Source organism: Aquarana catesbeiana, linkage group LG03 (genome assembly GCF_042186555.1).
Source record: "Aquarana catesbeiana isolate 2022-GZ linkage group LG03, ASM4218655v1, whole genome shotgun sequence".
Taxonomy (NCBI): domain Eukaryota; kingdom Metazoa; phylum Chordata; class Amphibia; order Anura; family Ranidae; genus Aquarana; species Aquarana catesbeiana.
This window is the reverse complement of record NC_133326.1, coordinates 641,865,807-641,892,932: the sequence shown is the minus strand read 5'-3', so window position 1 is coordinate 641,892,932 and position 27,126 is coordinate 641,865,807. Positions and strand designations below refer to the sequence as shown.

The 27,126-nt window shown below is 44.4% G+C and overlaps 1 protein-coding gene across 1 annotated transcript in view; it reads right to left on the bottom strand.

Moving 5' to 3' along the window:
* The window catches only part of LOC141133281 (intercellular adhesion molecule 1-like), a 109,868-nt gene that overhangs the window by 27,947 nt on the left and 54,795 nt on the right, over nt 1-27,126 (bottom strand). The window contains exons 3-4 of the mRNA XM_073622555.1: nt 24,799-25,113; nt 4,778-5,050 (exon numbers count right to left, since the gene is read on the bottom strand). Of these exons, the coding sequence (XP_073478656.1) occupies nt 4,778-5,050; nt 24,799-25,113 (588 nt within the window). The remainder of the gene's footprint in view (nt 1-4,777; nt 5,051-24,798; nt 25,114-27,126) is intronic.

The following is a 27,126-nucleotide window of genomic DNA, read 5'->3' as shown; positions in this document are numbered from 1 at the left end:
TGGATGAGGGCAGTACTGGGAGCGGAGATATCAGTTTTCAAGATTTTGACATTGCAAGTCTCCTTTTTTATTTTTGCTAATTCCACCCAGATTACACACAATTTTGCAAAAACATGTCCACATTTTTTTCAAAAACCTAAAGGGAATATAATAGCTTTTAAGTAATGCATGTAAAACAGATCAACTTGATCTAGATAATATCATTATCCTTTATTATTTTTATATTATTCTTGTCCTAATCTATTAACCGCTTGCCAACTGCCTCACTTAGAAAGATGGAGGCAAAGTGGTCAAGTATCGCATACGTGATCTAGCACTTCTGGGTAGGGGGCGCGCCTGCCACCTCGACTGTGCTGTGATTAGTCACAGCACAAGTCAGTCGGAGTGCCTGCCAAGGATTGATCGCTGGCACCCGCTGATCGGCTCTGTTTTTTAGGGAAAGGGAGCTCTGTGTTGTAAACACAGAGCTCCAATTAGTGACAGGCGATTTTGCTGTTTTCTTTTTTACCTGCAAAGCAGGCAAAAAAACAGCAAGATCGCTTAATAAAAGCACCACATATAACACACATTACACATAGTTGGGCACATATTTAAACCCTTGATCGCCCCTAGATAACACTTTCCCAGCCAGTGTCATTAAGAGGAGTTCCACCCAGGGGGTCCATTAAAAAAAAAAAAAAAATTAAAAGTCAGCAGCTACAAATACTGCAGTTGCTGACTTTTAATTGGACACTTACCTGTCCCTGGGTCCAGCGATGCGGGGGATCGAAGCCCCGCTCGTCTCCCCCTCCGTTCAGTGGCACCGGCATTGCAACTGTGGGAGCCGGGCTGTGGCTTCACAGCCTGGCACCCACTGCGCATGCGCGAGCAGCGCCGCACGCCGTGATTGGCCGCTCAGTCACCTGGGACCTGTAATGGGTCCCAGATGATTGACAGGAGGGAGGGAGCAGAGCGGAGCCCTTCCTGTGCCGAGGGGGAAGTGATGTCACCAGCCCAGGCACTGGAAGGGGCAGACTACGAGGGACCCCCTAGCAACAGGCATTTAGAGGTGAGTAAAAAAAAAAAAATATCCACATTTTTTTGGGGCTTTTTTTAGGATTTTTCATGTATGTTTGTTTTTTTGGGTGGAACCCCACTTTAGTACAATGACAGTGTATAGTATTACCACTGATCACTTTATTACTGCCACTATTGATGTCAGTCAGTTAGTGTATCTCCCCCAGCCAGTGACAGTTAGTGTTAGATGGACCGCCACACTATCACAATCCCACTATAAGTCGCTGATCATCGCCATTACTAGTATAAAAAAAATTATAATTAAGTATTTATACCAGATGCTATAACTTTCATGCAAACCAATTAATATACACTAATTGTTTTTTGTTTTTTTTTACCAGACATGTAGCAGAATACATCTTGGCCTAAATTCAGTAAGAAATTTGATTTTTAATTTTTTTTAATTGAATATGTTTTATAGCAGAAAATAGAAAATATTGTTTTTTTCAAAATTTCCTTTTTTGTTTTATTTATATTGCAAAAATAAAAAAACCCAGTGGTGATCAAATACCACCAAAAGAAAGGTCTATTTGTGTGAAAAGAATGATATAAATGTAATTTGTGTACAGTGTTGCATGACCGTGCAATTGCCAGTTAAAGTAGCGCAGTGTTGAATACCAAAAAATGCCCTGGTCATGAAGGAGTAAAATCTTCCAGGGGTCAAGTTGTTAAAGGGAAAGTAAGGTAATTTATGAAGTTATTATTGCAGTGTGTTCCTGTAAGGGGCCAGTGTTTCTGATGAGTTGTGCATGCAATATTTTTTTGGCAGCACACAGCAATGCACAAAAATGTGCTGCAACGCATTACAGTGCAATGCACATCCATCCTAAGGAACATTGGGGTTCCGTTTAAAATTAAAGAATAACATCAACACCAACACATTTAACCACATCCTGCCCGATCTATAGCAAAATGCCGGCCGGTGGTTTAATTGCTGTGACTGGGCATCATATGACGTCCTTCACAATGTGCCACCCGTGCACGCCCCCCGGGGATGTGCAGCATGGCAATCGGTGGTGCGGTGTGTCACACCCGCATCTCCGATCACAGTAAAAAGCCTATGATGTGGCTCTTTACCATGTGATCAGCTGTGTCCAATCACAGCTGATCACAGTGTAAATAGGAAATGCCGGTTATCGGAATTTCTCTACTCATGCTGACAGCGCATGAGCAGAGGAGAGCTGATAAGTGGCTTTCCTGACATGGTGGGGTTTGTGCTGATAATTAGTGCAGTGATTATCAGTGCAGCCCCATTGTGATGTTCACCAGTGCCCAATAGTGCCGTCTACCAGTACCCATCAGTGCCGCCTATCAGTGCTCATCATTGCCGCCTATCAGTGCCCATAAAGGCTGCTTATCAGTGCCGCCTATCAGTGCCCATCAGTGCTGCCTATGAGTGCCCATCATTGCCTCCTATCAGTGCCCATAAAGGCTGCCCATCAGTGCTGCCTATCAGTGTCCATCATTGCCACCTATCAGTGCCCATAAAGGCTGCCCATCGGTGCCACCTATAAGTGCCCATCAGCGCTGCATATCAGTGCCACCTATCAGTGGCCATTAGTGCTGCATTTTAGTGCCTCCTCATCAGTGTCCATCCACCACCCAAAATCAGGTTTTAAAGGGTAACTCCACTTTCCTGGGAAACTAATAGTATAGCCTATGCAATTGCAACACAAGTCCTATTGTAATTGAATGCTATTAAAAATAACCTTTCCTTTTCAATCTGCAGCTGGGGTAAATTTCTGTAAATGCAATATGGCTACCTAGAGGAGTTCTGTACAAAGAATGTGTACAGAATGCCCCCCAGAAACATAATTTCCTGCTTGTGTGATTGGCGCACTGTTTTTCCCAGAAGTCTGCACTAAGAAACAAGTCAGATTTTTGGCATCCCCTTCAGCAAAAGTGTCAGACTCCCAGTAGGAAATCACATCTAAAAGGATGCAGGCCCTGCAATTTTCCCTAATTATAGCTCTGCAGGTGTAGCAGCTGATTGATAATTATCTATAAACTACTCCTATCAGACTCACTCTTCACAGGGCACAGAGAAACACACAGGGATTTCTTCAGAACAACAAAAAGGTAGAAGTCTGCAACAAAGTCAAAAGCCTTACAATGTACATTGATCACCCAGAGGGGAATGTTTTTTTTCTCAACAAAAGTGGAATTACTCTTTAACTACTTCAGCCCCGGAAGGATTTACCCCCTTCATGACCAGGCCATTTTTTTGTGATACGGCACTGCGTCGATTTAACTGACAATTAAATGGCCATGCGACGCTGTACCCAAACAAAATTTTTGTACTTTTTTTCCCACAAATAGAGCTTTCTTTTGGTGGTATTTGATCACCTCTGCGGTTTTTATTTTTTGCGCTATGAACAAAAAAAAAAGACAGACAATTTTGAAAAACAACAATATTTTTTACTTTTTTGCTAAAATAAATATCCTCAAATGTAAAAAAAAAAACAAATTTCTTCCTCAGTTTAGACCGATATATATTCTTCTACATATTTTTGGTAAAAAAAAAAAATCACAATAAGCGTATATTGATTGGTTTGCGCAAAAGTTATAGCATCTACAAAATAGGGGATAGATTTATGGCATTTTAATTTTTTTAACCGTTTTTTTTACTAGTAATAGCGGCGATCTGCGATTTTAATCAGGACTGTGACATTGCAGTGTACAGATCGGACACTTTTGACACATTTTTGGGACCATTGACATTTATACAGCGATCAGAGCTCTAAACAGCCACTAAATTACTCTATAAATGTTACTGGGGGGGGCAGGGAAGGGGTTAACACTAGGGGGCGATCAGGGGGTTAAATGTGTTCCCTCAGCATGTTCTAACTGTAGGGGGATGGGACTGCCTGGGGGAGGAGACCGATCGTTGTTTCTATATACTAGGAACACACGATCTGTCTCCTCTCCCCTGCCAGAACGTGGATGTATGTGTGTTTACACACATACATTCACATTCTGGCTCTGTCAGGAGTGATTGCAGGTGCTTGGCGGACATCGTGGCCGCCAGGCATGCGCATCGGCTCCTCAGCGACGAGATGAGTGCGTGCGTACGCCTCTTATACCCCTTAAAGCGACCGCCGTACAGCTACGGCGATTTGCGCAGGGGAGCCATTCTGCCGCCGTCAAACAACGACAGGCGGTCGGCAAGCAGTTAAAGCAGTGTTCTACATAAAAGTGGAACTTCCGCTTATCTGCTTCCTCCCCCCCCCTCCGGTGCCACATTTGGTACTTTTCGGGGGGAGGGGGAATGGGTACCTGTTTTTGACAGGTACCCTTCCCCACTTCCGGGAGACTGCGCCATCCCTCGGAAGTTCGGCGCCCCTCCTCCTTCCTCTGCTGCCGTTCCAGTTAGAAAGTGCAGCGCGCTTCGCATGCGCAGTAGAGAACTGGCTGTGAAGCCGAAAGGCTTCACTGCCGGTTTTCCTTACGGTGAATGTCAGCGGCAGCACTCAACAGCCAATCCGAAAATCGGCTGGGGTGCCGACATCGTGGGCTCCCTGGACAGGTAAGTGTCCATTTATTAAAAGTGAGCAGATACAGTATTTTTTTTTTTTTTTCCCCAGGCGGAACTCCTCTTTAAGTAATATGCAGATAGAATACATACACAATTAAAAATTAAAAACTGTGTGTGGTTTTTTTTTTTTAAAGGAAGTGGAAAAGGATGACAATGTGTATGCTATAGTGAGGAACATGTACTTACCATAAATATATATGTGCTTATTGCTCTTCTTGGAGGCACTGAATACTTGAGATACACAGACCAAATTATACCGATCCTCCGGTAGTACATTGGTATCCAGATTGAATGAAACAAACATGTTGCCAGTGACACTGGTATTAGGATAACTCTCAACAGAAAACACTGTAGTGATATTATCTGGAGGGAATGCACGGGGGATCTCACAGCTGATTGAAGTCTCTGTCCCTTTTTCCACCCACGTCTCGGCTGTAATGTGGGGATCCTCCGGCAGAGCTGTCATCAGAAATAACACAGAAATATATTACTGATGCCTTTCACATAAATGGGTTTATTCAATAATGAAGAGAAAAGAGGAAGGAGTGTGTGCAAAGAGCAGCAATCCACAGTAAACAATCAACCCCCATATCATGCATATTAAGAAATGAATATAGTAAGGTCCATTGCTCACACTGTTATGCCCCGTACACACGACTGGATTTTGCTTTGGAAAATGTGTGATAATCCCTTGTTGTCGGAAATTCCGACCGTGTGTAGGCTCCATCACACATTTTCCATAGGAATTTCTGTCACACAAAATTTGAGAGCTGGTTCTCAAATTTTCCGACAACAAAATCCGTTGTCGGAAATTCCAACCGTGTGTACACAATTGGGATGCACAAAGTGCCACGCATGCTCGGAATCCCAGCAGAAGAGCCGCACTGGCTATTGAACTTCATTTTTCTCGGCTCATCGTACGTGTTGTACGTCACCGTGTTCTTGACGTTCGGAATTTCCGACCAACTTTGTGTGAACGTGTGTATGCAGGGCTGGTGCTACCACTAGGCAAACTAGGCAGCCGCCTAGAGCTCACTGCTGTCTAGGGCGCCCGGCCACTGGTGTTCCTACTCTCTTCTCTCTGCAGCAAGCAACTAAATCTCAGCATCAGGAGGCAGCCGCCACTCCATTCACACATAGTTTTAGAGGCGCAGTGGAGGAATGGAAGCAAGCAAACCTACATTGATGGGCTCGGGTGAGGCTGCATTTGATGGGTGCTTCATTAAAAAGGTGGGGTATACATGGGCATGGCACAGGGAGTGGAGTCAGGGGTGGAGTCAGGGGGGGAGCGGCAAAATGAGGTTTCGCCTAGGGTGTCAAAAATCCTTGCACCAGCCCTGTGTGTATGCAAGACAAGTTTGAGCCAACATCCGTCGGGGAAAAAAAAACATGGATTTTTTTGTCAGAAAATCCTATCGTGTGTACAGGGCATTAGAGCAGACAACATTTCAAACCCAGAGCCTAAACCCCCACAAACTACACTTCAAAAGACTGGAAAAACATCCTCTGTACTGCAAATAACTGAAGCAAAATGATGTTGAATTCAACCTCTGTGCCTTGTTGAAGGTCCAAACTGCCTGTGGATGGTGCCAAGTCAGTAGGTGACCATCATTCTGAGTTCACCACTTTATTGTGTATTTTTAAAGCGGGGGTCCACCTATCCATCGTTTTTTGTTTTTTTAGTTCATTCACAAACTTTTCTTCTCAGCATTACATACTCACATATTGTGTGTAATATGTCCGCCTGTGTCAGATTTCGTCGGAAAGAATAACTTATATTATTCACTGCAGGCGGTTTCCATCTTCATTGTGGGCATTTGAAGCCCACAAGCATTTATTTCCTGGATGTGGTGAATGCTGTGCTCCCAGCATTCACTGCTCGTTCCCGCACATGCTCAGTGGCATCCTGGGAAGCCTGAGACTAGCTCCCAGGATTCTGTGCGGAGTCTGGGAGAGGCTAGAAACACGCCTACTCCCACGGGAGGAGAACCAGGAAGTGCAAAGAAGAATAGAAAAATAAAAGGTAATTACGGCGATTTAAATTTTTTTAAACAGAATGTCAGCATCTAGGCAAGGAAGAGAATACATACAGATATTGTTCAAAATTTGGGTGGAACCCCGCTTTAAGTGTTTTTATTACATCTAGGATCACTGTCCCATACCACATTTTGGTTGGTTGGTTGCTTTTAATGTTCTTCTATACATATGGTCTATAAATATGTGATTGACAAGTTCATTTATTGCTGCATGTACCATGTTATTCTGTCATGTTCTTTATTGGTTCAATAAAAAAAACATGTTTTTTTCAACATCGACTCATCTTTTATACACGTTTACTCACCTCATTCAAAGTCCCAAACCCCCTCTTTTTTTTATACTGTCTGGACCAGTGTTTCTCAACCTTTGTTCATTATGGACAGTCTTGAGGCGCCCCATTCTAAAACTATTGTGATAGTTTTACATAATGCAGCAACATCAATACACATAGGACACCCAACATTAAAAGTGATTTATTCCTCCAAAGCAAAAACACTTTTGCAAACTGGTACTGACTATTCCAATGTTTCTCTTCTCCCTCAGTTTTTCTCCATCCCTTAGCTAATGAGACCCCAAAGCTGATAGAGAGGGGCAAGGGAGGGTCAAATAAGGATGATATACAGGCAACTGACATCCTCCTTATCAACTGTTGATGTCATTGGACGTTAGGAGGTTGGCAGCTAGAAGGTTTTCTAATATTTTCTAATCCTGTCTTGACTGTTCATGCAGATACCGCTGGCCAGTAATTCCTCTGATCCAGCAATTAGCTTCCCTCAACAGATTCACACAGGAAAGCCTTATTTTAAGCCCATTCAAGGTTCTCATTTTAAATGAAGCCCTGATGAAGGGGGAGTTCCTTTGACAACTGAAACCCACTGGCTGTTTTTTAACACAATAGCAATAATTTTAATTTGCACTCTTTTACCTTTTGGTCTGGAGCTCCCTCCACGTATGCATGTTTTTTTCTGGTAACATCCTGGAGCATCCACCGGAGAGTAGCCTTGTCTGTCATGAGCAGCCTAACCTGAGCCAGTGAGCTCTTGAACCACTTCCCCCAGGTTAACATCATATGGCATCGGGGACTTGAAGTGGAGATGTCTGAATGATGCCTGCAGCTTCAGGCATCATCCAGATATCTTTATTTTCAGCAGGTGATTTCCCTGCAATGTAAAAGCCATCATAGTGGCTGTTTAATTGCTTGGTTGCTTTTAGAGGCGGTGGGAGAGGAAATCCTCCCCCTCCCACCACCCTCCGATGCTCCTCAGGTGCTCCTCCGAGCTCACCGGTGTGATCGAGGAGCCGGAGGATGAATCCACCACCAGCAGCAGTTTACCATAGAGCTGGCCGGAGACCACATGGACTCCGGCCAGCTCTATGACCCTCGGAGGACGGAAGCGTCATCATGACGTCACTTCTGGCGCCGACAGATGTAAACACTGCCTTCTTTTTTTGCTGGAAAGCCTGAGATCGATTTTGTTTTTTTTATCTCAGGCTTTCCAGCATCGAGGAGAGATGTGGGGACCTTTAGGCCCCAGATCTCTCCGTAAAGAGGACCTGTCATGCCCTATTCCTATTACAAGAGATGCTTATATTCCTTGTATTAGGGATATAAGTTATCAAAAAATAAATAAAAAATTAAAGGAAAAGCGTAAAAATAAATGTAAAAAATAAAAATAAAAAAATAATATGTTAAAACGCCTCATCCCCTCGTGCTCGTACACAAAAGCGAACGCATACGTAGGTCGCGCCCACATATGTATCCAGCATTTAAACTACACATGTGAGGTATCACTGTGATCATTACAGTGAGAGCAATATTTCTAGCACTAGACCCCCTCTGTAACTCTAAACTAATAACCTGTTAAAAAAATTTAAAGCGTCGCCTAAGGAGATTTTAAGTACTGTAGATTGCCGTGATTCCACAAGTGTGCACAATTTTAAAGTGTGACATGTTTGGTATTTATTTACCTGGCGTAATGTCATATTTTATATTTTACCAAAAAATTGGGTCATCAATTGTGTTTTCTTGCATTAGAATTCATTAAAGTGTATTTTTTCCCAAAAAATGGCATTTGAGAAATTGCTGCGCAAATACAGTGGGACATAAAAAATTGCAACAACCGCCATTTTAGTCCCTAGGGTCTATATATATATATATATATATATATATATATATATATATATATATCGTATTTATCAGCGTATAACACACGCCGGCGTATAACACGCACCCCAAGTTTAGGAGGGAAGTTTAAGGAAAAAAACTTACATTTAAATGCCCATCAATACAGCCTTATCAGTGTCCATCTGTAGTCTTGTCCATCATTGCAGCCTTGTGAGTGTCATTGCATTGCAGCCTTGCCCCTGTGTTATTTGCAGAGCTGCCGTTTAAAAATGGCGCCGCCGATCACGGCGGCTTTCGGCCGCTCTCGGCCATTCTCGCCCGCTCTCAGCGGCTCTTGGCGGCTTTCGCCCACTCTCAGCCATTCTTGTCGGCTTTCGGCCGCTCTCGGCCATTCTCGGCAGCTCTCGGCCATTCTCGGCGGCTTTTGCAGGCTCCGAGAATGGGCAAAAGCGTACGAAAGCCGGCGAGAGCGGCCGAGAGTCGCCGAGAGTGGCCGAAAGCGTCCGAAAGCCGCCAAAAGGCTCACAATCGGCGGGGGATCTGCGTATAACACGCACCCACGATTTCCCCCTGATTTTTAAGGGGAAAAAAGTGCATGTTATATGCCGATAAATACGGTATATATATATATATATATATATATATATATATATATATATATATATATATATTAGGGCTGCGGAAATTAACGATTAATTCCTCGATTAATCGTAAATTTTTTTGATCTATCAAAATTCTTTTGATCGGTACTCACCTCCCAGCCGGCTTCCGGGTCTTCAGGGAGTTCCGAGTTCCATCGGAGATCCGGTGACGTCATGGACATCGTCGTCACCGGACTCCTCCCCCCTTCCCCAAGTGCCTCCGTCTGCTAATGAAGGGAAGGGGGAGGAGCAATTAAGCAGTTTTGTGCAGACGATTCTTTGTGTACCGGCAACATCTGTTCCGTGCGAAAGACTATTCAGTTCTTCAGGGCATATCGTCAATAAAATGCAATCATGTCTGCTTCCAGAAAATGTAAACACTTTGGTATGTCTGCGTGACTGGCTAAAGTTATGCCTACTTGCCTACTATAAAGTGACTGACAGTCAATATACTAGATAAGTTTTATAATTAAAGTTAAACTAACGTTCTACGTTTTTCTTAAACTTTAATAAAAAAAATTACTTACGTCAGTGCTACAGTTTGAATTTAAAACTTATTTGTGTGAACTGTGAAATTAAGTAATGGATTGTGGAAACTAACTAGTGTCGGGTGATTGTATATAGTGTATACCACATTTACCACTGACTAATGCAGAGTTGCAATGCAAGGAGATCAGCTAAAAGTAGTTGGATCTGTATGTGTGTTATAATTAATCGAAATTTTTAAAAAAATCGATTAATCGAACACAAAAATTTTAATCAGTAACAGCCCTAATATATATATATATATATATATATATATATATATATATATATATATATATATATATATAATAAAAATGTTTGGGGGTTCTGAGTAATTTTCTAGCAAAAAATATGATTTTTTACTTATCATAAAGGGTTGTAGGCCTTTAGAAGTAAAACTAAAAAATGGCTGCGAAACTGACTTCCAACCATTCAGTTGTTCGGGACACACAATTTACATGTATAACAAAATAAAATTATAAATAGCACTACCCGTAAGATTCTGACCCAGAATAGATCAGTAACGTGTATGGACCAAATCTTTAAAGAGTCCTGTGTAGAGGTAATCATAAATATAAAATGTGATTAAGAGTCAAAAAAATAAATAAATATAAATCCACAGACAACCAATTCAATGATAACCAAAAATAATAATAAGTCCATGTAGGATAAATTGATGAAAGTAAACATCAATAGTAGTGAAATAAAAAGTCCATAAGTGCACAAAATAAATTGATCTTAAAGATCAAAACATAAAGGATTCAATGAAAATATACCAGCAAGTTTGGAGGAAATCAATTTTCTGGACTTGACAATCACAGTCAAAGAGGGGAGATTTATCACGTCTACTTATTTTAAGTGGACGGATAGAAACTCTTACATCTCCTCAGACAGTTGCAACTATGAACCCTGGCTTAGAGTTGTCCCTTTTGGCCAGTTCACGCGGTTGAGGCGCAACTGCACTGAGGTTGAGGTTTTTGACAAACAGGCAGGTGTCTTGTCCACTAGATTTATAGAAAAGGGCTATGACCCCCAAATACTGTCCCAAACTGTGAAAAGGGTAAGGGATATGGACAGATCGCTACTTTTGGTGGATAAACCACACCAGGTGATGGATGCTAAAATGTCCCTGCCGTTTATCACAACGTTTTTCGGTGCAATTCCGGAGTATTAAGAAATTAATCCAAAAGCACTGGCATCTACTAGGCAATGATCAGGTTTTGAGGAATATATTACCGGAAAAAACGCAGATGGTATTTAAGGGGGCATCCTCACTTGGGAACAGAATTGCTCCCAGTGTTCAGGATCCCCTGATAGTGAACAGATGTTTCTTTCAAAACCTCACTGGTTACCATCGGTGCAAGAAATGTCAAGTCTGCTCCCTCAATAGGTGTAAGGATAGAAAGATCTGCAAGTTTGTATCCACTAGCACCTCTCGGGCCTTTGAAGTAGAACCCTTCATCACTTGTTTATCTGAGGGTGTGGTCTACCTCACTCAATGCCCCTGTGGGCTACAATACGTGGGGAGGACCAAAAGGGCTCTCCAGGTAAGACTAAATGAACACATCAGCAACATCAGAAAGGGCTTTAAAAACCATTCAGTCTCCAGACATTATGATGAGGTGCACCACAGAGACCCCTCCAATAAACCCTATATGGGGATAGACAAGTACAAGCCCCACTGGAGGGGTAGCTCATTGATTAGGGAGATCTCCAAACAAGAAATGTCTTGGATATACCGTCTCAAAACTTATGTACCTTTTGGCTTAAATGTGGATACCGACGTTAATACATTTATCAATAACTCCTAGTTTGCAATTTTTTCTGTTGTTATCCACATTTATATTTTTTATCTGCAAATTCCATGTTGTTATTTTGTTGATTTTTTTATTTATTTTGTATAACTATGGTTGTGATCAACCGTCTTTTTCGCTATAGGTGAACACGTTTGGTCATTTTATTTACAATCTATATGTACCATTCGTAATACACATTGTACGAGCTTATATATTGCTTGTGAATTCTATGAATGACGTTCATTTTGAGCCTTCACACCTCATGTATTTTTTATTCATAGCAGATGAATCTAGGTATATAATTTGCTATTATTTCAGCTGAATATGTTTTTTATGAATTATATGCATTTTTATTAATTCATTTATTCTTATCAAGTAACCAGGTTGCTGTGGTCCTTTTGTGTGGTTTGGACGATTTTTGTGTTGCCCACTGGGTGTCGCTCGTCTGCAGTGCTGAGTTTGTCACCTTCACACACATTGGATGCATTTCTGGCGTGTGTGTGTGTGCGATACGGCATTGCTCCATACCCATCTTAATTATACATTTTTTTAAATTAAGTTTGTCTCAAATCCACTCGGCCGCGGACTATTTTTTGAATGTTCAAGCCTCGATTTTGAGCTATTTTGGGTGTTCATATTTAGATCAGTGCGATGCACACTAATTCACGCTACTGCCCATGCTCCTGGCCAGCATTTTCAGCTTGAACGCTACTCAGATGTAAAGATGAACCTCATGCCTCAGCCTCCAGCTTCATCGCTTATTTTTTTAACCGATGCTGCATTTGGTATAAATTATTACCCTAAGCATATTTCCACATTTGTTTACTGTTAGTATAGGTTTGGCTGTTGTGTTTAATATTGATGCATCCCAGCTGTCTGTGGCTTATCGGCGTACCCCGGCACACAGGGGCCTCCAGCTCTTTGCTCTGTCAGTTTGGAGGCCGTTTCCTATTGGGCTGTAGCGCTTTGCGCATCTGCCGGAGCACTTTTGTGCCCTGCATATGCGCACTGGCTTGTTGCCACCTTGCCAGCAGTTGCCACCCAATTCTTGTGTCGGTGGCCTTGTCGACGCCTGACATCATTGCGCTTTCTACGCGGTGACGCCGGACGCCGATCTGGCCGAGGGACCCCTCACCTCGGACACTCGTTATTCAACCATTAGGCGGCAGATGTCCGTGCGTGCCACTCCCAGGCTTGCTCGGTTCATCTGCCGGCCTTCTGCAACAGGTGTTTAACCTTATAGGAAATTTATCCCAGTCACTCCCACCCTCCCTTATACCTGACATGTTGCAGTCAATTACTTGCTGCACAGCCTTGGTATCCATGCAATTGCAGACACTTGGCTATTAAACGGTTGTCTAAGGTAGGAAATATATTTAAAATACTTGGCTTCTCTCCTGTCCTGAAAAATGCCCTAAACGGTGCAAAAAGTACTTTTAAAAATGCACTGCACCAAACCGCATGGTGCTGCAGTACCATGCGACTTGGTGTCCGCAAACACACGTTGTTTGCAATCTGTTTTTGGGGTGCCGTAAACAATACATTGGCTCCCGCATGCAGATCGCAAGGGCAGCTTGGTTGATTGCGGTGTACCACTCCCCCCCCCCACTTATTTATACCTGGCATGTAGGGATGAGCCGAACACCCCCCGGTTCGGTTCGCACCAGAACCCGCGAACGGACCGAAAGTTCGCACGAACGTTAGAACCCCATTGACGTCTATGGGACTCGAACGTTCGAAATCAAAAGTGCTCATTTTAAAGGCTAATTTGCATGGTATTGTCCTAAAAAGGGTTTGGGGACCCGGGTCCTACCCCAGGGGACATGTATCAATGCAAAAAAAACTTTTAAAAACGGCCGTTTTTTCGGGAGCAGTGATTTTAATGATGCTTAAAGTAAAAAAAAAAAAGTGAAATATTCCTTTAAATATCGTACCTGGGGGGTGTCTATAGTATGCCTGTAAAGTGACGCGTGTTTCCCATGTTTAGAACAGTCCCTGCACCAAATGTCATTTTTAAAGGAAAAAATCTCATTTAAAACTGCTTGCGGGTTTAATGTCATGTCGGGTCATGGCAATATGGATGAAAATCAGTGAGACAAACGGCATGGGTACCCCCCAGTCCATTACCAGGCCCTTTGGGTCTTGTATGGATATTAAGGGGAACCCCGCACCCAAATTAAAATAAGGAAAGGTGTGGGGCCACCAGGCCCTATATACTCTGAACAGCAGTATACAGGCGGTGCAAACAAGACAGGGACTGTAGGTTTGTTGTTAAGTAGAATCTGTTTGTAATTTTGAACATTTTTAACGTGTTTAGCTCCAGCCAAAAAATCTTTTCTAAGCTTTTTGGAAAACATAGGGAAGGGTTATCACCCCTGTGACATTTGTTTTGCTGTCTTTCCTCCTCTTCAGAAGATTTCACCTCACTTTTTTGTCCCAATGAAAAATGTTTTTTGAAAATTTGGGTTTTTTTGTGGAACAAGGATTGGAAAGCATCAGTGGAAAGGAGAAATTGTTTTCCCATATTAACTCTTACAGGAGAGAATTTCCCTTCCTAGGGGTAGATTTCATCTCACTTCCTGTTGTCTCCTTCCGTTTGCAAGTAGGAGTCGTTTGTAAGTTAGATGTTTGAAAGTAGGGTCCTGCCCTATATACTCAGCAGAAATTTGGGCCTTAGGTGTTGCTGTGGCCACAACACTGTAAGCCCTCACAGGGCCCTGCTGTGAAATATTAGATCAAGAATTGTAATTACATGCCCCTGTTGAACAGGAGCTGAAAAATTAGGCCTTAGGCACTGGTGCTGGTGCCACAACACTGCAACCCCTCACAGACACTCTAGTTGGAACGCAGGAACGAGCCCTGCTGCAAATTATTGCTTCAAAAATTGTAATTACACGCCCCTGTTAGACAGGGGCAGAAAAATTGGGCCTTAGGCACTGGTGCTGGTGCCACAACACTGCAACCCCTCACAGACACTCTAGTTGGAACGCAGGAACGAGCCCTGCTGCAAAGTATTGCATCAAAAATTGTAATTACACGCCCCTGTTAGACAGGGGCAGAAAAATTGGGCCTTAGGCACTGGTGCTGGTGCCACAACACTGCAACCCCTCACAGACACTCTAGTTGGAACGCAGGAACGAGCCCTGCTGCAAAGTATTGCATCAAAAATTGTAATTACACGCCCCTGTTAGACAGGGGCAGAAAAATTGGGCCCTAGGCACTGGTGCTGGTGCCACAACACTGCAACCCCTCACAGACACTCTAGTTGGAATGCAGGAACGAGCCCTGCTGCAAAGTATTACATCAAAAATTGTAATTACACGCCCCTGTTAAACAGGGGCTGAAAAATTGTGCCTTAGGCACTGGTGGTGGCGCCCAGAACCAAAAATGTTCTTACAAGCTATCAGCGTGATGATTGAGGAGGAAGAGGATAATTACTCAGGGATAGTCACTCAGCATCAGCATAGGCAGTCTTTGAAGGGATCTGAGATTTCAAAAAAAATTATTCGGTTACATCAGCATCAGGTGCTTGGTAGCTGGTGGTGATCCAAGACTCATTCATTTTTATGAAGGTCAGCCGATCGACCGAGTCGGTGGACAGACGCACCCTGTGATCGGTTACCACGCCTCCAGCAGCACTGAATGTGCGTTCCGAAAGAACGCTGGATGCAGGACAGGCCAGTAGCTCAATTGCATACTGTGCAAGCTCTGGCCAGTGATCCATCCTCAAGACCCAGTAACCCAGAGGATTTTCGGTGGGAAAGGTGTCCAAGTCTGATCTTGCCCCTAGGTATTCCTGCACCATGTAAAACAGACGCTGGCGATGGTTGCTGGAACCGATCATACCTTGGGGCTGCGGACCAAAAAATTGTCTGAACGCATCGGTCAGACGGCCACCTTCTCCACCGCTCCTTCTTTGACTGACCGAAGCCTCAGCAACACGTTGTCCAGAAACAGGAGTTTGTAACCTCCCAGTCTCTGGGAACGCGTTGCACAGACCTTTCTGCAAGGCCTCCCGAAGATGTTTCATCCTCTGCTCCCTCTGCGATGGCAAGATAAGGTCCGCAACCTTACCCTTGTAACGTGGATCAAGGAGGGTTGCCAGCCAGTATTGGTCCTTCTCCTTGATACCACGAATACGAGGATCCTTACGCAGGCTTTGCAGGATCAGGGAGGCCATGCAGCGTAGGTTTGCTGAGGCATTCGGTCCGGAGTCCTCTGGGTCACTAAGAACGACATGGTCCGCAGCCACCTCCTCCCAGCCACGTACAAGTCCATGTGTTTCTTGGGACTGATCCCTTAAAGACTGCTGCTGATGCTGAGTGCCAGGCTCCACCTCCATACTGACACAATCTTCCTCCTCCTCCTCTTCCTCCTCGTCCTCTTCCTGTGTGATCGGCGGGCACGCAGGAACACTGTCTGGATAAAGGGGGCCTTGAGAGCTAAGGAAGTCCTCCTCTTCCTGCCTCTGTTCTGCCTCAAGTGCCCTGTCCATTATTCCACGCAGCGTGTGCTCCAACAGGTGGACAAGGGGGACAGTGTCACTGATGCATGCACTGTCACTGCTCACCATCCTCGTGGCCTCCTCGAATGGTGACAGGACAGTGCATGCATCCCTGATCATGGCCCACTGGCGTGGGGAAAAAAAACCAAGCTCCCCTGACCCTGTCCTGGTGCCATAGTCGCACAGGTACTCATTGATGGCCCTCTGCTGCGTGTGCAGCCGCTGCAGCATGGCCAACGTTGAGTTCCACCTGGTGGGCATGTCACAGATTAGGCGGTTCTTGGGCAGGTTAAACTCCTTTTGGAGGTCCGTCAGCCGAGCACTGGCATTATATGACCGGCGGAAATGCACACAGACTTTCCTGGCCTGCCTCAGGACATCCTGTAAGCCCGGGTACCTGCCCAAGAACCGCTGCACCACCAAGTTAAGGACGTGAGCCAAACAGGGCACATGGGTCATTTGTCCCTGTCGGAGGGCAGAGAGGAGGTTGGTGCCATTGTCGCAAACCACCATTCCTGCCTTAAGTTGGCGTGGCGTCAACCACCTCTGAACCTGCCCCTGCAGAGCTGACAGAACCTCTGCCCCAGTGTGGCTCCTGTCCCCCAAGCACACCAGCTCAAGCACCGCATGGCATCTTTTGGCCTGCGTACTTGCGTAGCCCCTTGAACGCCTACGGAGCACCGCTGGTTCCGAGGAAGAGGCCATGGAGGAAGAAGAAGAGGAGGGGGTGGAGGAGAGAGGTGTGTCACAATCAGCATTTTGGAGGCGTGGTGGCAGAACAACCTCCAACACTACTGCACCTTGTCCTGCATCCTTCCCAGCTGCCAGCAGAGTCACCCAATGCGCCGTGAAACTTAGGTAACGTCCCTGTCCATGCCTGCTGGACCATGAGTCAGCGGTAATATGCACCTTACCGCTGACCGCCCTGTCCAGCGAGGCATGGACATTGCCTTCCACATGCCGGTAGAGAGCCGGAATCGCCTTCCGTGAGAAAAAGTGGCGTTTGGGTACCTGCCACTGAGGAACCGCACATTCCACAAACTCACGGAAGGGGGCAGAGTCTACCAACTGAAAAGGCAGCAGTTGAAGTGCTAGCAATTTTGCCAAGCTAGCATTCAACCGCTGGGCATGTGGATGGCTGGGAGCAAACTTCTTTCGGCGGTGCAGCAGCTGGGGCAGGGAAATTTGCCTGGTACAATCTGACGTCGGTGTACCAAAAGCAGATTGCCCACAAGTACTTGGCTGTGACACACCTAATTCTACACCTTCATTCCTCTCACTGCAGGTCTCAGAGAGGACTGAAGGTCTAGTGGGGTTGGAAATCTCAGCTGATGAGGAGCAAGGAGAGATCCTCTTTGTTCTTTGGTGTGGGTCTTTTAGATACGCTTGCCAACGAACTGCATGGCAGGTCAACATATGTCTGGTCAAGCATGTGGTACCCAAGCGGGAGATATTTTGGCCACGCGAGATACGCTTGAGACATATGTTGCAAATAGCAGCGGTGCGATCTGATGCACTCGTCTCAAAAAAGGCCCACACCAAAGAACTTTTTGAATAACGCGCAGAGACTGCAGCGCCCTGCACATGTGGAGCTTTGGGGTGTGATGCAGTCAATGTGTTGCCCTTAGGCTGGCCCCTGGAGGGCATCCTGCCTCGTTGGTGATGTGCTGCCGCCTCCTCCTCCTCCTCCTCCTCCTCCTCCTCCTCCTCCTCCTCCTCTCTCCTATCAGGCACCCACGTTGAGTCAGTGACCTCATCATCCCCTCCCTCCTCATCACTGGAGCAAACCTGGCAGTATGCTGCAGCAGGGGGAGCATGACTGCCAGATTGCTGTCCTTCTTGGGCACCCCCTCTGTCCGCGCTCATGTTACTGCCTTCATCGAGCTCAGTATCGTCATCAGAGCCTTCCAAACGCTGGGCATCCTCCTGGAGCATGTACCCAACACTGTGGTCAAACAGTTCGAGGGAATCCTCATGAGGACATGGTGGAGCTAGGGAAGGAGTCACTGATGACATTGAGCTGAAGGAAGAGGCCGCTGCTTTGCCAGACAAAGCACCCTGGGCATGGGTGAGAGAGGATGAGGAGGATGAGGACGGCTTGGTCATCCACTCGACCAAGTCTTCCGCATGTTGCGGCTCAACATGGCCAGCTGCCGAAAAAAAGGCCAAGCGTGTCCCATGGCCACGTGCTGATGAGGATGCACCGTCTCCACGACCAGCACTAGACACAGAGCCTGCTTGCCCTCTCTTATTGGCTTGTGACTGTCTGCCTCTCCTTCTTGGCCTTCCAGACATACTAATGGCCTGTAGCTGCACTAAGCTGGGATAGAACACCTGTAATTTTCTTCAAGTAGCTTTATATACTGTAACCAGACAAGCCTGCCTGTCAGTAGGAAGATAACAGGAACGGATCTAGCTGAACACTGTGAGCAGGACGCACTGTACTAAATGTAAATAGTCTAGCTGCCTGACCGTGGTACTAATAGGATCAAATAGAACACCTGTAATTTTCTTCAGGTAGCTTTATATACTGTAACCAGACAAGCCTGCCTGTCAGTAGGAAGATAACAGGAACGGATCTAGCTGTACACTGTGAGCAGGACGCACTGTACTAAATGTAAATAGTCTAGCTGCCTGACCGTGGTACTAATAGGATCAAATAGAACACCTGTAATTTTCTTCAGGTAGCTTTATATACTGTAACCAGACAAGCCTGCCTGTCAGTAGGAAGATAACAGGAACGGATCTAGCTGTACACTGTGAGCAGGACGCACTGTACTAAATGTAAATAGTCTAGCTGCCTGACCGTGGTACTAATAGGATCAAATAGAACACCTGTAATTTTCTTCAGGTAGCTTTATATACTGTAACCAGACAAGCCTGCCTGTCAGTAGGAAGATAACAGGAACGGATCTAGCTGAACACTGTGAGCAGGACGCACTGTACTAAATGTAAATAGTCTAGCTGCCTGACCGTGGTACTAATAGGATCAAATAGAACACCTGTAATTTTCTTCAGGTAGCTTTATATACTGTAACCAGACAAGCCTGCCGGTCAGTAGGAATTTAACAGGAACGGATCTAGCTGAACACTGTGAGCAGGACGCACTGCACTAAATGTAAATAGCAGGAACGGATCTAGCTGAACACTGTGAGCAGGACGCACTGCACTAAATGTAAATAGTCTAGAAGATAACAGGAACGGATCTAGCTGAACACTGTGAGCAGGACGCACTGCATTAAATGTAAATAGTCTAGATAGAAGATAACAGGAACGGATCTAGCTAAACTGAATACAGTGTATATATATATATGCAACACCTGGGATGCATATATATACACAATACACTGTAAGTGCAGCTAACTGACTGACTGTTCTGCCTAATCTATCTAACTCAAATCAAATGACACTGTCTCTCTCTCTCTCTATCTCTCAGCACACCGGAACACACACTACACAGGGCCGCCGTGCAGGCGGCCTTATATAGTGTGGGGTGTGTACTAAATGCCCTGAGCCGTAATTGGCCAAAGCCACCCTGGCTTTGGCCAATTACAGCTCTCTCTACTGACAGCGCTGTGATTGGCCAAGCATGCGGGTCATAGTGCATGCTTGGCCAATCATCAGCCAGCAATGCACTGCGATGCCGCAGTGAATTATGGGCCGTGACGCGCCACACGAATTTAGCGCGAACGGCCCATAACGTTCGCAATTCGGCGAACGATCGAACAGCCGATGTTCGAGTCGAACATGGGTTCGACTCGAACACGAAGCTCATCCCTACTGGCATGCTGCAATCACTTGCTGCACAGCCTTGGTATCCATGCAATTGCAGACACTTGGCTACGGTGGTCCAAGGTAGGAAATACATTTAAAATACTTGGCTTCTCTTCTCTTATTACCTACTTGACTAATATGTCACCGGACTAACCAACCATTGGGATACTTCCTATCTTGTTGGGAGATGTCTCCATTCACACCAAAATCTTCCCCCTTTTTTTTTGCCGGCCTCCTGCAACAGGTGTTTAACCATATAGGTAATTTATCCCAGCCACTCCCACCCTCCCACCTATTTATACCCAGCACGTTGCAGTCAATCACTTGCTGCACAGCCTTGATATCCATGCAATTGCAGACACTTTAAACAGTTGTCTAAGGTTGGAAATGCATCTAAAATACTTGGCTTCTTTCCTCCTATTACCTAATTGACTAATATGTCACTAGACTAACCAACCATTGGGATACTTCCTATCTTGTTGGGAGATGTTTTCCATTCACACCAAAATTTCCCTTTTTTTTTTTCCTTCTTTTCACATCTTTTGTGTCTGTAGCTTAATCTGTTCAATGGTACTTCACACCTTCTTTCTGGTTTACATATATATCCCTCTGTTATGTTTTTACCTTGTCAGGCATTTGTTGGTTTGCCCGTTTGAGGGTGTCCTTGTGTACCCTGATTTGCCACTCTCACTGGGAAAACATCATCCTCAGCCACCTACTACTTGTGTTCTGGGAATCTTCCAAAATCCTTTAAAAGTATAAAATGCCTTTATACTTTCATCTGCTGAATATTGCCATGCTATTTTAGCCTTTCGTCTGAGGCGTGAGGGACCATTCTTTTCGAATAATGCTGTGCAACACTGTCTAGGAATATATGTCTTGTAAGTACTTTGATCCATTTTTGCAAATATCCAAATATCCCCCCTTTCCCCATTTTTTCCGCCATTGCTGAAATTAATCGCTATATTTATATACATTGATTTATAACTAACTATACTAAGATTTGCTACCTATGTACTCATTTGTACACCCCCTTTTTTTCAATAGAATGTTACCAGCATGCTTCCATCTAACCCCTAAAGAAGGAAATGAATACAGAGTTTGTTTAGCCTTTTTGCTTTTCTCTGTTTCCGAAACATGTTGGGACTTGTTGTGACCACCATATTCAATCGACTTCCAGTCTAGTAATGTTGTGTGCTCTCAACATCCAATTAGCTGCTGATTTCTATTGTACATGTATATCAATTTCACGATTTTAGATGTTTATTGTATATTCTATTCTATTTTGTATATGTTTATCCAATAAAATTTACACTTTTATATACATCTTCTATGATTCTATTGCCAATATCCTACCCACACCATCCCCTTGGGGCACCCCCTTCCTTTTTTCTAATTAAGTCGTCAGGATTTCCTTATTGGTTGTTTTTTTTTTTTCATTGCAACATCAACATCTGTCAGTGTCCCATTGCAACATCAACATCTGTCCCTAATGGACCATCAACAAAAATCTAACTCTAGCACCTACCTAAAGTAGAGGGTGCTACACTAGCTTTCACACAGACTAAATAATATGCACTGATTTGGGTAATTTTTACCAAAGAAAGGAAGCAGTATAAATTTTGCTCAAAAATTTATGAAGAAAAATTACAAAAAATGATGCTGATCATTACTATGAGAGGCATATTGCTCTGGTGAGTCTGTGACCTTTGGGGAGTGGTATGCATAGCTGCATGTGGTGTGAATATTAAGAATTGATGGTTCACAGAATATTTGAAGCTATTAATGAAGATTTGTGGACATTGGGGATACTGATTTGTGGATTTGAGCATTACGTGTTTGCATAAGGTGTAATCTATGTTTATTGAAAACACAATGTTACAATTAAAATTGTGAAGGGTGTGGATGCTGTGCTGCCTTATTTAGAAAATTAAATTTTCTATTTTTTTGTTTCCCCTGATCATCTTTTATGGGGCCAATATGTTCCGACCTTGCCTTTTTTACTATTAATATATTTGAAATACTTTTTTTTTTTTAACTCTCTTCTGCAATGAGTCTCTCATAACCTATTTTAGCTGTCCTGATCGCACTCTTGCATGTCTTCCTGCATTATTTCTAGTTTTGGAATGCCAATGATGACCCTTCAGCCTTTTTACATTAGTATATATCCACCCAGGTTTGACTTTTTTTATATTTGTTGCTTATTGGAATACACTGATTAAATGTCATCATTTATTATGTTTTTAAAGCATGCTCACTTCTCTCCAGTGTTCTTTGTTTCCAGAATTTGATTCCATTTAGTATCTTATAGTTTGCAGCACAGCTTAGTAAAGTTGGCTCTTTTGATAGTTCATGTTCGTATCCTTCCCCTATGTCTCTCTTTCCTATAACTTATGGCAAATGTAATTACTCCGTGATCACTGTGTCCTAAGTTATCCCCTGCTTCCACATCTGCAATCAGCTCCGTGTTGTTTTGTAATTAGTAGGTATAGCAGAGCATTATTTCTAGTTGGGGCTTCCACCATTTGACTCATGAAATTGTCCTGAATCACATTCAAGAAATGATGAGCCTTAGTTGAGTGTGCCTTTCTGTCTGCCCAATTAATATCAGGCTAACTGAAGCCCCCCATAACTAAAACAGTGCCCTGCCTCTCTGCCACCCACTATCATTAATTGTGAAAAGAGATGGATCTCCTCCTCATCCTTAAGGTTAAGGGGCCTACTGCATATCCCCACAATTAGTTTACCATTTGTTTCAACCCCTTGAAGCTCCAGCCACAAGGACTTCACCCCATCACTAGCCCAGCTAGCAATGTTGTCCTTCCTATTGACTGTCGAATCAATCTTGACATACAGACACATCCCTCCCCCTTCTTCTACCTACCCTGTCACTCCTATACAGAGAGTTCCCCAGAACAGTCGAAAACCTGTCACGTGAGCTGTCAAAACAGGTTTTTTATTTCTTCCATTTTACTTCTAGCATTTGTGTATATGCCTTTTAATTTTGTGCCAGCTCACGTTATTTTAGCTTTGCTCGGCCTTAGGTTACAGTAACATTTATCTAGCCTGCGAGTAATGTTCCAGAACATTTTAGTTCTGTTATCATCTGGTTTGAGGCCCCCCCCCAACTTTGCCCAACTTTGCTCACATCCACACACTCTGACTTCTGCTCTCTGCATGGTATAACTTTCATTGATCCCTTTCTCCCACATTCTAGTTAAAAAATTCCTCCTAACATATGGCCATCTTTTCCTCCAGCAGAGTGTCACCCTTCCTGTTTAGGTGCAGTCCATCACTGCTGTAGAGCAAGTAATTACCTACAAAGTCAGCCCAGATTTTCGTGAACCCAAACCCCCCTTCTTACACCAATTCCTCAGCCGCTCATTTAACTCGCTAAGCTCCTGCTGCCTCTCTGGTGTGGCTTCAGTTACAGGTAGTATTTCTGTGAATACCACCTTGGAGGTCCTTTCCTTTAATATAGCACCTAAGCCCCTGAAATAGTTTTTGAGTACGCTCTTTCTTCAGTTCCACCGAACAATCTGTCCATCCGATCCGCAACATGCTCAACCTGAGGGCCCAACAAACATGCTGTTTGGCGATCGCAGTGTTTGTGACAGATTGCCCTATCTGTCCCTCTTCTAATTGAACCCACTAACATCAGTATCGCCCTAGCCTTGCCTGTAACCTTTGCCCCATCCTTACTGGAGCAGTCATTACCTCGGCAGCTTGAAGAGGTACTCTGCTCCATCAAGCAACCAAGCACATTTATTGGGATGTGTCCACTCTAGACTAGCCTCCCTAACACTCTTCCCTCTACTCCGCCTTCTAGCTGTAACCCAGCTACATTACCTCTGGCGTTTGCACCTCCATATCACCACCCTCCTCTATACTCGTTGCAGCCAGCACCCGATGGGTAGGGTCCACAATCCTATTCAAGTTGCATCTGCTTTGCAGTGTTGCCAGCTGATTGTTGAGATCCAGGATCTGGGCTCCCATACAAACAACTTAATTATATCTAGAATGTATACACGGAGCACCGCATTGCATCACCGTTCCATGTTACCCACTAATGTAATGGGGATAATCATGTTTTTTATTTAAAGCTTTTTTTTTTTATTTCATTTATTTTTAATTTATATAGTTTATTTTATTCTATTTTGAGCATTATTTGTTCTATTTGTTCTTCCTAAACAGTTTGAGACTGTAAATGTAACTCCTCTGTACTCACAATGCCCCCTCAGTACTCAGTGCTCCTCAATAATCACAGCACCTCTCGGTACTCACAGCAGTCCTCAATACACGCAATGCCCTCAGTACATCTGTACTCATCAGTACAGTACCCCAGTACTCTGTACTCGACCCCAGTTCTCTGTATTGTGTCGGCTGAACAGTGACTGGATCTAATCAGATGCAGTCACTGTTCAGTTGTCATAATGCAATAGATGTCAGAATGGCGCTAGCGTAGCTGAAGGAGTCACTGATCACTGATCCACATGTTCTTTATCATCTCAGCCGCAACCTATTTGCAGGCTAAATGCTGCACATTGGAAACATACAAAAAAGTTGAAAGATAATGCTGAAAAGGTAAATTGGTGTGAAAAGTGGGGATATGATTGGTTTAACATCACCCCACAAAAATACTTTAAAACCTGTTCACTTTACCTGTATACATTGCATAGAATGTATTTTTCTCCAAAAATACGGGTACATTTTTTTTTTTTGTATAATTGCACTTTAATAACATTGTCATGATTGCATAAGCAGCCATTTTAGAGTGTGTACAGTATATAGATGATCTGACTTACCATATGTCCTGATAGTGACAGGAGATGTCTGCACAGTGGTATTGGGGATGTTTGGAAGATTTAATGTGACTTGGCAGGCAAAGTCCTGCAGGTTGTCACTACGAGTTGCGTTAAATGTAAATGTTTCCGTCAAGTTTTGTGGGCCTCTTCTAGTGTCCTCTTCATATGTTCTCCTGAAAATTGTTTCTCCTCCTCTGGTCACTGATAAAATGACATATTGGACAGGAGCCACACCATACACTGAGCACGTGACTTCATGTTCTTTGTCCTCCTCCAGTTCCTCCTTCAGGTCTATGTCCAATTGAGATGGTAGAACTGAAATTACACAAAATTTAAGTAACTTCACTGTGCTCACTGAGACATTATAACTTAAAGCGGAGTTCCGTTGAAAAAAAATAAAATAAACGTCAGCAGCTACAAATACTGCAGCTGCTGACTTTTAATATTAGGACACTTACCTGTCCAGGGCGCCCGCGATGTCCTCACCCAAAGCCGATGTGTCCCTCAAATCCCAGGTGCAGGCGCTGGCATCTTCAGTAAGGGAATCGGGAAGTGAAGCCTTGCGGCATCACAGCCTGGTTCCCTACTGCGCATGCGCAAGTCGCGTTGTGTGTCCTTACTGGTCCCTGTGGTTTTCTGGGACCTGTGTGTCTCCCAGAAGACAGCGGGGAGGGGGGCGGAGGAGGGGCCAGACATGGTGTAGATCGCAGCGCAATCTGCGGTGATATATCGCCGGAAGTGGGAGCAAATACATGTATTAGACAGGTATCTGCTCCCCCCGGATGGTACCAAATGTCACACTGGAGGGGGGGAGGAACCGGAAAAGCGGAAGTTCCATTTTTGGGTGGAACTTCACTTTAAAGTGGAATGTTAACTGAAAATTCAAAGTGGTTCTAAAGCCTAAACATTTTTTACCTTAAAGGGGTGTTTTTTTACCTCAATGCATCCTATGCATTAAGGTGAAAAAACTTCTGTCACTGACCAGCCCCCCAGTCCCCCTCTTTTACTCACCAGAGTCCTGTAATTCCCCCCGCCGGAGATGCCCTCTTCCCCTCTGCCCGATGTCTCCGCTCTTGATTGGATAGATTGATAGCAGCGCAGCCATTGGCTCCCGCTGCTGTCAATCAAATCCAATGACGCAGGGGGTGGGGCCGAGTCCGGCATTCTGTGTCTATGGATGCAAATGCTGGACTCTGGAGCGCGCCCGCAATGTGGGAAAAGAGCGCTTCTCCTAGGGGGCTATATGATGTGGGGAGGAGCTACCAGCGCCGCCGGGGGACCCCAGAAGAGGATGATCGGGGCCAGTGCAAAGCGAACTACGCAGTGGAAGTAAGTATGACATGTTTGTTGTTTAAAAAAAAACAAGCCTTACAATCACTTAAAAGAGGAAGTAAAACCTGCCTCTTTTTTTTTTTACATTTTGCTGACCTGCAAAGTAAAGGCATAATGTGCTAGTATGTCACCGCTGGAGGCCGCACCCATCTTCGCCCGTCTTCCTTCTGGGGGTCTGCTTACTCCAACTGTGTGACTGGCCAGACCCGCTTGACGTCACTTCCGCACATGCGCTTGAGAGCCGCCAGGCACGGCTCAGGGCTCTGAAGAAACAGCACATGGGTGGCATATACAGTAAATATCTCCTAAACGGTGCAAGTTTAGGAGATATTTACAGTACCTATAGATAAGCCTTATTTTATGCTTACCTATAGGTACAAACAATCCTGGGAAGTTTACTTCCTCTTTATTGGATTCCCTGCAGTACGTCCCCTCACTTCCCTTATACTTACCTCGCTTGATCCAGCTCTGTGGCTGTCTGTAGTGGCTCTCTCCTCTCACTTCCTGGATTAACAGGCTTTTTTAAAGTAGCGAAAGCTATTGGCTCCCACTGCTGTCAGTCAAATCCAATGACAGGGGTGGGGCTGAGCCAAGTCACACTGTCTGTGTCTTTGGACGCAGGTAGCGTGGCTCAGGATCGGGCCCCCACGTGTGCCCCAATAGCAAGCGACTTGATATGGAGGCACTCACAGAAGAGGAGGGGCCAAGAGCATTGGGGGGGGGGGGGGGGTTGGTCAAGAAGAGGAGGTTCAGATAAGTATAACTTCTTTGTTTGTTTTTCCTTTTTTGTTTTGTAAAGTGACAGTAAAGTCTTGTTTTTTTTTGTTTTTTTTTAAATAAAAAACATGTCTATGCATACCTGCTCTTGTGAGATGAGGCTCAGGTAAGTATGGGGGGTTTTATGTAAGAGGAGGAGGAGGAGATCACTGCCAACAATCCGATCGTGTGTACAAGGCCTAAATCTGGCAATACACAGACCTGCAAGCTAAACAAAAA